This window comes from Oryzias latipes, chromosome 24, assembly GCF_053564925.1.
Source record: "Oryzias latipes strain Hd-rR chromosome 24, Olatipes_Hd-rR_3.1".
NCBI classification, from domain to species: domain Eukaryota; kingdom Metazoa; phylum Chordata; class Actinopteri; order Beloniformes; family Adrianichthyidae; genus Oryzias; species Oryzias latipes.
In genome coordinates this window covers 18,225,527-18,240,050 of record NC_136260.1, presented here as the reverse complement: position 1 = coordinate 18,240,050, position 14,524 = coordinate 18,225,527, and the positions used below count along the sequence as shown (strand labels likewise).

The 14,524-nt window shown below is 37.8% G+C and overlaps 2 protein-coding genes across 3 annotated transcripts in view; both read left to right on the top strand.

Annotated features, from left to right (window-relative positions):
- The first annotated feature begins 3,754 nt into the window (after positions 1–3,754).
- Positions 3,755–4,621, top strand: LOC101172782 (protein ripply2-like). Its single transcript, XM_004083457.5, has 3 exons — positions 3,755–4,016; positions 4,103–4,167; positions 4,252–4,621. Exons 1-3 carry the CDS (start codon positions 3,894–3,896, stop codon positions 4,430–4,432), a joined length of 369 nt encoding a protein of 122 aa, XP_004083505.1. The 5' UTR covers positions 3,755–3,893; the 3' UTR covers positions 4,433–4,621.
- A 2,727-nt stretch (positions 4,622–7,348) lies between these two features.
- LOC101160704 (uncharacterized) overlaps positions 7,349–14,524 on the top strand; it is a 70,418-nt gene continuing 63,242 nt past the window's right edge. The window contains exons 1-3 of one of the 2 annotated variants that reach the window (XM_078942761.1): positions 7,349–7,528; positions 7,617–7,737; positions 7,862–7,943. The gene's annotated coding sequence lies outside the window, so the exon portion shown is untranslated. Of the gene's footprint in view, positions 7,529–7,616; positions 7,738–7,857; positions 7,944–14,524 lie in introns of both variants that reach the window. The other variant, XM_020714750.3, reaches the window with a different exon arrangement.

The window sequence follows — 14,524 nt, the reverse complement described above, 5'->3', positions numbered from 1 at the left end:
GCATGTGGGTGGAAACATCATGCTTTGGAGCTGTTTTTCAGCAAAGGGACTGGGACACCTGATCCATGTAAAAGAAAGAATAACTGGAACCATGTATCATCAGATTTGGAGTGAAAACCTCCTTCCATTAGCAACGGCATTAAAGATGAAACGTAGCTGGGTCTTTCAGCATGACAACCATACCAAACACACTGCCCGGGTAATGAAGGAGTGGCTTTTTAAGAAGCATTTCAAGGTCCTGGAGTGGCCTAGCCAGTCTGAAGATCTTAAACCCATAGAAAACCATTGGAGACTGTTGAAACTCTGTGTTGCTTAGCGACAGCCCCAAAACATTACTGCTCTAGAGGAGATCTGTATGGAGGAATGGGCCAAAATACTGGCAATGGTTTGTGAAAACCTTGTGAAAACTTGCAGAAAATGTTTGTTTGCTGTCAGTGCCAAAAAAGGGTAAATAACAAAGTTTTGAGTTGAACTTTAGTCATTGACCAAATGACTTATTTTCCATCTTCCACTTTCGGCTTCTCCCATCAGGGGTCGCCACAGCGAACGAGTCGCATGGTAGATTTGGCAATGTTTTACGCCGGATGCCCTTCCTGACGCAACCTTCTCAAACCGGGCTTGGAACCGGCAGAGGTAGAGAAGGGAACAGGGAGCAGCCCGGAGTCGAACCCTGGTTTCACGGACGGCAGGCGCTGCAAACCAGCACGAGCTAAACCGGCTGCGAGATGGACTTATTTTCCATCATAATTTACAAATACATTCTTTATAAATCAGACAATGTGATTTTCTGGATTTTTTACCTCTCATTTTGTCTTTAATAGCTGAGGTATAACTATGATGAAAATTACAGGATTCTCTCAACTTTTTAAGTGGAAGAACTTGCATAATCGGTGGCTGACTAAACATTTTTTTGCCCCACTGTATTTAGAATATAAATGTGGGCATACGACTTTATTCATGTAAACACTATTTTAGACAAAATGAACGTCTGCCAACTATGATTCATCCCCAAACCCAACTGAAAACCTTTTTTTAATTCTATTTCTTTTGTCTCATATTGTCAAAAAACAGAAATTTTGACAAAAAACTGTCATCACAGCTTCCTAATGTCTCTTTGTGGTGTAACTGTAGAGGTGATGCATCTGCAGAACTGAACGTGTCACTTTCTTAAATGTTTTAGAATGTCTTAGCATCCTATTGTGTTAAGAGTGGCTGAGCCACACAAAACCCCAGACAAATTTTAACTTATCATTGCATTGGTTAAAAAAAAAAAATAAGCAAACAGGTTTAAGGAGGGGATGAGTGAGCATCTGCTCCTTACTAAATAAAGAATCTCCACCCGCTGCTGTCAGACTGTTGACTTTGTTAATTCCAGATTAAGAAGACAAACATTAGAGTACGGATGACAAATACCACTGTATCCTGAAATATATTTAACCCATCTGACCTTTTTCTGTTAAACACACGAGCAAAACGGTGCTGTAAAATGCAGTCCCAGTCTTCACTAATTTATTTACAATTACCATTTTACATAGTTTTGTGAAAGCTCTAACTTTCCTCAGCACGGTTGCTTCAAAGCAGGATGTGCAGAGTTTTTTTTATAGCAGAGTTGAGCCCTGCATTAACAGCCCTGGTGAGTCATCTTTATTGCAAAAAATTGATTCAACTGCACAAACACGCACACACACACATGCACACTGATGATCAAAATGACTAAAGGCACCAGTTCAAGAAGCAGGAAAATAATTAAAAACGTATTTACGGCTAACCTCTAACTTGACTTTACATGACGGCAACTGGCTAATATGTGAAAGCATAATTCACATGAATTCCTGCCTTCCACAAGTGCTGCCCCTCAACTTTTTTTTTATTTACAAATCACAACTGAAAGTGAATAAATAAAGGACTGAAGTAAAAGAAAATGTGTTTAAAAAAAGGACGAGGAGAGTTTTGTCAAAATGAGCAGTAAAAGGCTTGAATTACGAGGCAAGACAGCATAATATCGACCTTGAAAATAAAAGGTGGTTAGCAATTGTTAGTTTTTAAATACCCTTAGACTTTTAGGTTAATGCTGAAAAAACTTTAGTGGTGTGTCGATCTTCCTGACTGTGAATGTTGCGTCATCAGCTACCTTCCTTCCTTTTGTCTCAATTCTCTCCTTTTTAATAATTTGGCTCTATCCTGAATGAGGGCTCATGGTTCATGTTTTGTATTATGTCCAGTTTTTCATTTGTGTGTGTTTATGGGTTGTGTTTTTCTGGTCTTTGAAGGGACATTGAATTGTACATCATTCAAAACCCAACAGGAACCTGAAATGTACTATTCCAGCATCTTTTGTGTCATAGTCTTACTCACTCTCTTGACACCTTTAGCACTGTTCTGTCAGAATGGGCAGGATGTGTTTTTGTAAAAAGACCACATTCACAAAACCCAGGCAGAGCATCTTTTGGGTGATAAGTATAGTGTATAAAAAAAGAAAAATTCGGAATGTTAATGGCTTTTTTTTGAAAAGCAGGGAAAATTAGGAGGTTTTAGGAATTGTAAAGTGTTTCTCAAAAACCTCTATAAAGGATGTGAATGTTACTTGGATTTCTAGAAATGTGCAAGTGTTTTATTTTGTGTTAAAATCTCTCATTACCAAAAAGAAACAAAACAAAACCGAAGGGAAAAAAAGGAGGCCAAACAGTGACTCCCTCTAGAGAGAAGACTGATCAGCGAAGCAGCACAGGCTGCCCAATTAGTTTTGAAACTGAAGAAGAGACTGGAAGAGAAGTGGATCAGAGGTTCTGTGTGCACCTTATTAGCTGCAGTCTCTAATCCCTTGTTTTCTGAGCTAGGGTTTGGTCAACAATAACAATGTATGTGTCAGGTTTGAGGATGCTTCTACAGAAGACACTTTTGAGATGAATGATGGTGTTTTTAAAAGGAAACAAATGAGAACAGGATACAATGCAATGCAGTTCAGCCTGGTAGCTTCCACAATCAATTCTGCACAGCTTTAAGAACCAGGCTGCTCCCTGGTGGTAGAGGGTTGGAAAGCACTTATCCAGACTTCGTTGATTCCTCGTAAAGATTACTTGACTGTGGTTCACATGGGGATTTTTAGAAAGGTACATGCTCTTCCTAAATGGGATGTGCAATGCAGTTTAATTATGTCCATCATAGAAGGTGCACCACAACTATCTATCCTCTCTGTTGTAAAAAAAAAAAAAAAAACAAAACAAAAAAACGCTGGCGTGTTTTAAACCCCCACAGTGAGCACAAGCCTCACTCCATCTTGCAGCAATGACAGCAGGGCACGTGTTTCTTCACACCTCAAGCCCAAATGGCAAAACTGTCAGTCACAGATAAAGAAAGGTTAATGGGATTAGAAGTTAGGAGTGGCAAACGTTTAGTCTGAAAGTGCTCTTGTTTGTCCTAAGCCGTAAAGAAATGCTTTAAAAAAATCAAGTTTTATTTATTTATTCATTTAAAATATCAAATGAGTTGCAAAAGTTGATTCTTTATGATTCAATGACAGCTTTAGACACCAGAAAATGTATTTTGGAAATTCGTTTTAAGTGTAACATGGAGGCATTTTTTGCGTATATTTCAAAAATAGTTGAGTTAAATGTATTGGCTCGTCTATGTATTTTTAGCCATTTTAAGCACTTGTAACTTTTTTTGTAATTCACACAGAGCCACATTCAAAATTGAGAAAGACAGACCATATGGTCGTGGTTTGCTCAAGTGTGAATTCTCACCTTAACACCGTGGCGCATGGAAACACTTGCGGACGCGTAAAAGCGCAATTTGGCACGGGCTGCCGGGCCCTGATAAAAAGGGGCTTTCAGCTTCAGTCAGTTTCACAACCTCGCACAGACTTTACGAAGAGCTAATCAGCGCAAGGGGCCATGCAGAAGGACGCAGACAGCAGTGGATTACAGTCTGGTTACGCCAGCGATCACTCCAACACGCAGTCCAGTCTGTGGAGACCGTGGAAAAAGGGAAATGTGGACAAATCGGCTTTGATGACGGTGAGCTTAAATAAAAATGTGACATTTAAGATTTGAATTCGAATTGTTTGATAGAAAGTTCAGTCAGAATTTGTTTTTCTCTTCAGAACTGCCAAACAGTGCCCCCCCCTGATGCCAAACAAAAAACTCCTCAAGTCACCCATCCAGTTAAGTATGTGAGGTCCTGCAGCTAAACCAGAGACTCTTCTTTATTATTTCCAGTCATTTTAACCCTTTTCACTTTTTTTGTGTGGAGGTTGTTTTGGCCGAAATCGAGGTGTTTCGATTATCTCTACCGAGATGCAGAAATTCTCCTGCGCAACTACCCCGTTCAAGCGACCATCTGCCCCTTTGCGGAATCCAGCAGCGACGAGGAAGACGACGACGGGAATGAGGAAGAGGAGGAAGAGGAGCGGGTGGAGAAGGAGCAGAACTGAATTTTAACCTTTGAAACTTTTGGGATCAAACCTGGCTTTGGTGTGGTCATATTTATAATTATAAGTTATTTGTGTAAATATATGTACAGAGCACTCATTTCTACTAGCAGCATTGCCTAAGTTATTCTTTTTTAGTTCACCATTTGTTTGTGCTTGGTTGATTAATGCAATAAAATGCACAAAATGTAACCTAATGTCTAAAGTTGTCTTCCTTTAAATATGTTTCTCCTGTGGTATGAAAAAAATAATGACAGTCAAGCCATAAGAATAAAGTTCAAGGGGAAAAAAATTAAATTGGATTTACATAAATGTTCATGAGAAATGTCAGAATAAGCCAGCTCCTTCATTTCTGTCATTGTTTTCATCAGTTTTTATTGAACATGATAAGTGCATATTCAAATTCAAAATGGATACAATTCCTCCTTAAACTTTCTCAAAAGTTATGGCTAAATTTTTTTCATAGTTTTCAAGTGGTCAAAACTCCATATCATAAGATATAGGTGAAAACTATAACATTTTTGTGCACATTTTTGCAAATGGACCACATAGTCTTTTTCTCTGGAGGGTAAACCTCTACAACTTTTCTTTCTGGATTATTTTGTGGGTTTTCAATCAATTTTTTTTCCATCTGACCCCTTTCAATATTTTATTTGTTTTTTTCTTGTTAATATTTGTACCATTTACAACAAGATATTTTATCTTGTAGTTATATAATCAGTAACATTTTTTTAACAACATGAAAAAATATTCTATGAATGGTCAAAACAAAGAAGTTGACAAAAAGTAAAGATATGAAGGATGATGACAAACCTATAGAAAAATTTGTAGTAAATCAGAAGTTATAATATTTTTTTAAACATTAATTTATTGGTTGCAATTTTTTGTATTATATTTGTTTTACTTATCTATTTACAACAATTTAGCTAAAGATGATCAGATTAATACAGTAGTTTATCATTTATCATTAGTGTCTTCTTATTGAACAAGATCAATGTTTGATATAAATTAATAGTCCAGTAAATGGGCAATCTTTGTAGATAGTGTTGTCCGCCTCGTGGGAACTTTTGGAGATCATCTTTAGGTGTTTGGTGGAGTGTTAAGTTAACACAGCATGTAGGTGGGAGACCTGGAAGAAACAAGCTGCACAAGTGTCAGTGCCTCTTCAGTGGTGACCTCCAGTGGACTTATTTTTGATTTCGATAATGTTAAAAAACTGCCAGATTGATTTTCATGCATATTTATTCTCTTAAAGTTATATTAGTCTAGGTCTAGGAGAAATAAAAACAACAACAACAAAATAATGGAAGCACGTAGAGAAAAATAAATGGCATAAATTAGTTGAGTGGTTGTGATGTCGTTGTGCAGAGCATACGCTTTACACATAATTATCATCTCCATAGTTTTGTTCAAGTGGTGACTCTCTTATATCCTTTGCAGTGTAGGGAATCTTGACTTTCCCATGCATGGGTGTCAAAGCTGCAGTGTCACTTTGAACGGTGTGAAATGTACACACCTTGAACTGCTACCCTGCCACACAACTGTTCTTTTTTCTATGCCTGATTATTTTGAATTAATGAAAGGAAACAACTGATAAACATTAACAATTGAAGCCAAATAGACAGAAATAGCAAAAACGGCAGGTGAGAAATCTCAGAGATGGTCTCTGAAATGAGTATTCTGGCTGTGAATAAAAGTGTGATTTGGGTTCCAGAAAAAAACATGGAAATAAAGACATTCACTCAAAAGTTTTGTCTTAAAATAACAAAAAATCTGGTGCTCTTGCTTTATTTAATTAAAAAACAGCAAATGTCACGATAATGTATTTGTAAACTTAGTAGTGTTTTTTCACCAGATCATTTTGACAGTGGGACATCTGGAACTGCATCGTGATCTGCATCCTGTTTGATGAGCACAGACACCAGCAGAAGGGAAGAAGTGTGACTCGCTGTGCTGAGAGCGGTTGGCCGGATCCCACAGTCACACCTCTGCTGGGGAGGGAACGGCTGCTGCAGAGGTGCAGCAGATCAGTGTGCAGAAGCTTGAGGTCCTCTGTTCAGAGGTATCACAGCTATGTGACACAAGGGGGCAGTGTTGTTCCTCACAACAGATAAAAAAAGAGGAAAGTATGTTTTTAATATTATTTCTATACTGTTATAATAAGTGTTCAATATAACATGTATTCTTTAATTAACTGTCAGATTATGATTGTAAAATAAGATAATAAGTACATGTGAATGTACAAGTCAAACTTACTCCCTCTTGGATATTTGTAAAAACAAAAGGGTCCCAAACCTCATAGTTTTTTCTTTTTCTAACTGGGTCGTTGCTTGATAAACTACTAAGTAGTGTGCCTCGTGAAAAGAGAAAAAAAAAGCTCATTTAAATAATTATTTTATAATATATTTCTATTTCTCTCTCTATGTATATATGTCACAAAGAATAACAGAACAGTTTTCCTGTGGCAGTTCCAATATTTGACCAATAGATGGAGCAAGAGGCCCGAAAGTGGATGCTCCCTGTATTTTGACGGTTATGAAATAATGCAGTTATATCATTAGACTTAACTTATGAAGGTTTGTCATAGTATTTCATGAGAAAATTATTTTCATTAAATAACCTTCTTTGTAATATATATATATATATAAAAACTTCAGTGTGTAAGTGTTTTTAGAAAGTGTATTTAGAAATTAATAATAGGATTAAAAAAGTTGTGACATAAAGTAAATGCATATATTGGATGTGAGAAATTAATTTAGTTGCTGTTATATATTTGCAGACTTTTTCTTATGCCTTTACAGTTACAGGACTGGAACTATATCTTCGTCTGCCAGTAATCTACACATTTCTCTGACAAAATTTGAAAAATGTTACACCACAAAACTCAGAATGAATTCATTCATGCATGTTTCTTTGCAGAGTGAAAGTGCACAGCTGCTGTGATTCCCCTCCATGCAAACACCACAGCTCATGTTGCTGTCTAAAAGATATAGCTGTTGTGCTTTTCTACACCTTGTTGTCTCACCCTACACTTAAATAGTTAGTTTCGTCTTTTCTCCCCGAGAAAGAGATAATTATAATTTCAGCAACGTTTGTCAGGTGATTATCTGGTAATCCCCTATTTCATTTGATAAGTCACGCATTGATTTAACTCAGAGATGGACCTAATGGAGTATCTTTTCCACAGCCACAGTGATTTGTATGCTGGGGTAAGAGGACATCGGTGGATAGGAGGCAGAAAAAAACAGCTGCTCACCATTCCTGTTCAGCCAGTCACTGCTGGTGAAAGATGAGCAACGGGAAGGCAGGTTCAATCGCAGCAACCTAAATGCAAACAGTAAATCACTGATATAGTGATGTGCAGTGGCTGTATTAGTCCTTTCACATAAAAGACCCTTGTTTCTTCTTTATATTCTTCCGACAGGCAGACAGGGGGATGGAAAGATGAAAACACAAGATGAGTGAAGAGAAAAAGTCCTGTTTGGTATTCACCTGTCTCTCTGGATCAATAAAGGTAATTTGGGCTGATTCCTCCCCGTAGGCCTCTTAGCAGATAGAAGGGGAGAGGGGTCAGCTACTGCTGAGCTGCAGGGAGCTGGAATAACTTAGAAACACACGGCAAATTACCCATTCAGCTTTTTCAATGCCTTGACAAGAGCCTGGATGTTAATGATCCATTCGGCGTGTATGCTGATGAAATAACCGCTCCGGGTGTGGTGTCCGTGTCAGTGTTGCAACTTTACGACCAAAGTACAACTTTCCCTGAAAATCCAGAAAATCCCCCGTGATCATAACCACAGAAAAGAGAGGAAGACCAAAGTCTGGTCATGGTATCACTTTACTCACGACGGTCTTTGAGAAAGCTGTGATTGCTACCAAGCAGTTCAAAGGGAGATTTTGATATCCATAGCTAAGACGATTTCAGAGGCAAGACCTGGGTGTTCAGACTCACACATAAATTACCATGGCAACAGGGGTGTCAGGTAGAATTGGAAAATTATTCCAGCAACACAAACGCACAACTATAATGGGAAACCAAGATTTTAAAATCAGATTGATTCTTTTTTGGGGGATAAATCATTCCTGAATGTGTTTGCCTTGTAAATTAAACCTCTTTAAAAGGGGGCGTTTTGCTTTTCCTCATTTGTTTTTTTCCACATTCCTGATCAGAACTTTGTGTCTCTGGGGATGCAGCAGGTCTCATTTGTTAGTTATAGGCATGGAGGTTCCCGTCCGTCATTCGGGGCTAGCAGTCTGAGAGGAATGTTCCATGTCAGGAGTTTCAGGACAGAGAAGGCTGTCCCAGGAGAGCCCAAACTTAAAGAGCAAACCAATCTCTGCCAGTGACTCTTAGGCGTACTGCTTAAAGACACACTGTTAAAAATCATATTTTTGGCATTTTAAACATGTTCTTGTGGCATTTTTCTAATGATTGAAGACATTATAAAAAAAATAGTTACGCCCAAACATGTATCTCTGATCTAATATCTGGCTCAAAGCTGTACGGCTGGATAGCTTCAATATTGCTTGGCACTTTTGTTGCACCGCTAATGTTGGATCGGGGTTGTGAGGGGCTGTAACCTAGTGGGAGAGCGTGTAAAGAGATAGGTGATGGGAAGTGGAGGCTGGCTTAATCCACACCAATAGTCCCACCTACCCCTCAGAGGTGAATTTCTATTGAACTACTGCTGCTCTGCAGACACTATGTCCTAGATAACAACAGTTTTTGTATTTTAGATAAAAATGGCATAATCACAATTAAAAGACCAAAGGGAACAATTTTAAAATAGACCAAACATGATCAGAGTGGGACTTTAAGTTGTGGATTTCATCATCCAAACGAAAAAGCATCCTTCATACGCTCTGAATCGGAATCTTACGTGCATATCCTGTTTTCCTTCACTAAGTCCATAAACATCAGACAAGATAAACATCCAAAAGACTTAGACCAAATGAATTCAGTTTTTGCAGAAATAACATCAAAGGGGGTCATTTTGACCCTTTCACAGCAACTGTCATCTCATCTGTTAGTTTTGTCTCATAAAACGTGTAGTCTGCAAAATATCCGTTAAAAGGCTTAAATATGTTTCAGTTCACGGTATTTAATTCTAAGACACAGCTACATAAATGTTCCTCTAAGCTTCACCTACAATTAGTTTTTCACTTGACTGAGTCAGAACTTGAACAGAACATGCATAAAACCACAAGAACAATTTACAGACAGTTGTTAGTGAAAGGCATAAAACAAACAAATCATCAACAAAAAATGATTTTCCGCTCCAATGAATTTGATTTATTTTAAATCAAAGTCTTTGCACAAAGCTAATTTACAGCTGAAGTTATCTGAAAACTGTATGCAAAACAGTAAACTGTTTAAATTCAAGCCCACATTTTAGTTCAATCTTGCAGGAATGCAGTTCAGTTCATGTTTAACAATCATTTCTGATTAAAATCTTTTTCTCATAAATTATAATGCAGGTTTATTATACACACTATGTGTGTTGATATTCAATGAATGTTACTTCACAAATACACTTTTTTTTTGTTTTGTAAAAATTCATACATTTTGCATGACAGGAAATATGTCACAAAAAGTCAAACAATTGTAAAATGATGAAATGACAAAAAAGGACTCTATTAGGTACAAATTTAGTTAATAGCCTTCTTTTGCTTTCCATATCGAACTATGAAACTTCAATTACCTTTGAACATCATTAATTGCTTCTTGAGGAAGCACATATTGATAGTCCATCATGTGCAGAACTGTTTGAGGCTGACATAGCTGACAAGTCATTTCCATTCTAGTACCCTGACCTAATCACCATATCTTATTATCATTCATATGAAAACACTAATTATGAAGGCAGGGTAAACCTGATTTATGCTAATGGAAACGTGAATATGCCACGGATGCATTAATCTAGAGTATAGGACCCTGCTCTGGTGTTAAGTGTGATTAGCATGTGATTACCATAGCGTGGGTTATATCTAGTGGAAGCTCTGCTTCTTCTGATGGGTTGGGGAAAATCACTTTCCTTACAGGCAGAGAATGAGACTGACTCTTCACAGCATGAGGAAATAACTCTAATGATACCAAATTGACAATTTTGAATGTCGTATTCTAAACAACAATATGTAATATTGCAATATTGTAATATTTTCTGCTTTAAAATCAGTCTAGCAATCAAAACAAGTACTGATCTTTTGTTTTACCCACAATTCTTTGCCTTAATTAATATATTTCTTGTATTTTATTGTAACATGTATTTGTTAAAAACTCTGATGAGTTTTTTCACTATTTTTAATTCAAGAAATTGATTATTTTCCCAAATCAGGAGAATCTAAAGCCTGAATGCTCAAAATCTTTTCTAGAAATACTTTTTAATGGGAGTCAGTGATTGCTCTTTCAGGACCAGAAATTACGCTCTTGAATGCAGCATTTTCTGCACATCACATCATAAAAGTTGTATTTTTAGAAAAAGCAATAATTTATTGCCTCAATACTGTCCAGACTTGAGGTGTCTTGTCCGTGGTCCTCTGCGCCATCTGTTCCAGTGTCCAGCCTGCTCTGTGCAGCTTCCAGCAGACAGGAGGATGCATTTGTTTTGGGTCTCACAAGCACAAAGAAAGGGGGCCCATCCTTCTATCCCTGCTTTGATCCGTCTATTGATGGGACCCATCCTTGGTCCTTTCTGCACCCCCCGCCCCTTAGCTTGAGCGTGTGCAGAGACTCGCCGTGGCAGCTGAGGATGGGGGGCTTGCAGAGCCGGGTGCCCTACACATGGTACTCCAGCAGAAGGAGACTATTGACGAAGCAACAGATTGGCTTTGAGGGTACCTGATGGTTACTCCCGCCCCCCTCCACTTTTCTCCGTTGGTTCTCCGTTCTCTTGCTTTCAGCCAACCAAAGACAATCTCTGCGTCTCAATCTTTCTAATACAAATTGCCACTGTGTAGTGGATTTAGGAGAGTGGCAGAAGCCATTGTTGAGTAATCTTTTTTCAAAAAGGAGAGGTGATGTTGAGTGTGGCCCTTTTCTTAGAGAGGATTAAGCCTGGTTTCTCTCTGTTAGCCCTCTTTTGGTGATGTGTTTGACTATGGTTGAAGCTTGGCAGAGATAGAACAAGGCTGCACGGAACTAACCAGCAGGTTGAGGGAAATGTGTGTGTGTGGGGTGTGTGTGTTTGTGTAGTTTGTCTGTGGGTGGATTTATCATTAGCCCAGCACAGGGTCATCTGGCTTTAATAGGTGTTCTCAGGTGTTGGTTCTGATGTCTACCGCTCTGTGGTGTTTGCTGTTGGGAATCAGATTCTGGTTTCTCCTTCTCCATTCGCCCTCTTTTAGTCCCTCTGCACCGCAGCTAATACCTCGCTCATTACACTGCTATCGATCGGCTCTTTCTGCACACCAAAGGGCAAAAAGAAGTCCTGTCTTTTTTTTTCTTTTGTCATTCTTCTCTATCATAATCTAACCTCTTTTCCTTTTTAGTCCTCTCATTATTCCATAGTTTTGCAATTGTCTCTTTTCAGAGGGATTGCTAAAACTGAGACACTTTTTTGAATAAATTAAAGCTCTTTGTGCTATTGGAGCTTTGTCCATGTAAAAAGCACATCAAGGCACTCATGTAAGGAGAACACTCACCATACGCCCCCGCTTTGTCCATGCCTTCGTGCCTGCACTCTGTTTTATCTCGCAAGAGATTTTGTGTCTTGTAAAACAACACCCAATTTATTACACAGATCTCTGTAGAAGTATACAGCCTTGTGTGGGCTGCAGAAAAAACAGTGTGACGCTCCTTTGAAGGAGGTCTTGAATTTCAGAACTACTACAACACTTTTGCATGGGGAGGGGTGGGCTTTGGTTTGTAACTCAGATGCAGACAGATGTATTCCCACCTTGACTTTTTGTTTAAAGAATTTTTTACTAATTAAAGTTTTAATAAAAAAGAAAACTTATGTAGCTGTGACTGAAAATATTGCAGAGCTCATTCACATCATAAATGTTTATTTTTTTTGCTTCTTAAAGCTACCATTTAACACCGGCCTTATGTTTAAATTACGCTTAAAGGTAATATATATATATATATATATATATATATATATATATATATATATATATATATATATATATATATATACATGTAGCATTGTATAACTAGATCAAATATAAAAATTTAAAAGTAATATTTATGTTTTTTAAATAAAGTTTCACTTTTCATCTCCTTTAACAGATATTTAATAAACATAGCTACTTTAATATTCGCAATAACAAAAAACTATGTCTGAACATGTAAATATTTAAATAATACAAGTTTTTGAAACTCTTTTTTGAACTCTTTCTAAATAAGTGTAAAAATGTTGATTTAGATGCTTACTTAATTATTATTGAAATAATGATTTTTACAATTTGGTTTTAATCTATTTAAAAAAAAACAATGCTTTTCCCTTCTATTATTTTAAAATTGTTTGTTCTTATCTGGAATGCTTTATATCGTAATATTAAATACCCACATTTCTTAAAATGATCTCATTTACCCTGATTAATCCTTTTTGCCCCCTCAAGAGAATCATAACTTACTGCAGCTTTTGCAAACCCTTTGAAAGAGCACCCCAAGGACGAAGGATTTCATTTTCTTTTGACAGAATTTATTTGCATTTCCTCAGCTATTGTAACTCAGCAAGGGGTTGTCTGTGCCCTGACCCCACAACTATTGCTTGTTTAACTCTAATTGCTTGCACACCATATTACTGCAAACTTCTTGACTTTGCATTCTCTAGTTTGCATAAAAACCCGACTAACTGCCCACCTTTACAGTACAGATTTATAAAAATAAACCTTTCCTGTGCTGGGTCTCCTGTTGTTGCCCAGGTTGGATACCTCTGACCCTTGCTACCTCTATGTCTTTGTTTCACGGCTGACAGAGCCAGTGCCAGAGTTCCTCCACTTCGGGTGATTTATGGCCAGCAGCTGCTTTTGCAGCCTGTGACCTGCACAGCTGGGTGTCAGATGTGGTCTCCTTGTAAGCAAAAACTTATCTTGAGACCCAAGATAATTCTAAACAGAGACTAAGCAGTGGTAAAAATGAGTGAGGATCCAGTTGGAGAGAAAGATACTTACAAATTAGATTATTAAAATTAAGTAACATGAAAAAAAAAAATATAGAGCAAAGTACACTGAGCTGACACTCTGAAACCTCACTAAGCCCTGTTAAAAGAAAGAATTGATTTGAATGCACCAGCTTGGCTCTGCATTGATTTCTGCTGGTGAAGGGAAAGGAAAATGTTTGTATTATTTCATAAGCCAATTAGCTGCAAGGAGACTTCTCTCCCTGTGTGCCTATTGACCCACAGTCTGTGACTGCAGCTTTATTGTCTGGGGGGTGCTCTATAAAAGATCAATAAGAGGCGAGTGATTGGATTATGGGCTAATCAATGCATTGTACTAATATATAACCAGAGTGATTATGGAGCAGTGGCTAATAGGAGGCCTTAGAGAGCTGTTATGGAATCACACTTGCTGGTGGTCAGATAAAGAGAGGGCTACATTTAAATGCCTGAAATTATGCATGTTTGTGTGCAGGTGCATGTCACACGTGTACGCACGAGGGTGCAGGGGGTAGAGTGGGGGTGGACGCTGGGATGATTTTCTTGATTCTTCAAACAACTGAAGAACAGTACCAGATGGTGTGTGATAGCAGTTCAGAGGAGGCTGTCATCAGATTCCTGCTGTAAAATAGTGATGGCTCCTGTGTTTAGTGCAGCCGCACATGAGGGAACCAGGGAAACCTTTTGCACAACCTTTGAGCAATGACTGGGGTTTTGAGTAACATTTTCTAGTAGACAGGCAGGCAATTAGATTGTGTAGATGTACACAGATTTCATTAACTAAGATCTGCAGTTTTTAGATTTGCTTTAAAGGTAATTTTGGATTCAGATGCTTAAAATCGTTTTCTTTTAGTCTTGTGTTTTTATTAATATTTAAAATCTTAGCTACGGTGGCCCAGAGGTGCAAATCAGATCAACAAATCACTCAATGCAAAAACAAATTAGAGATCACAACAAGAATTAAAAAACAACATTGCATTTTAGAGTTTAA

What these genes read in the sequence shown, in the direction of transcription:
- LOC101172782 (XM_004083457.5), top strand. Translation starts at nt 3,894, where the DNA reads ATGCAGAAGGACGCAGACAGCAGTGGATTACAGTCTGGTTACGCCAGC. An exon ending in ACAAATCGGCTTTGATGACG is followed by an intron (nt 4,017 to 4,102) that starts GTGAGCTTAAAT and finishes TTTTCTCTTCAG; the next exon opens with AACTGCCAAACAGTGCCCCC. An exon ending in CAAGTCACCCATCCAGTTAA is followed by an intron (nt 4,168 to 4,251) that starts GTATGTGAGGTC and finishes TTTTGTGTGGAG; the next exon opens with GTTGTTTTGGCCGAAATCGA.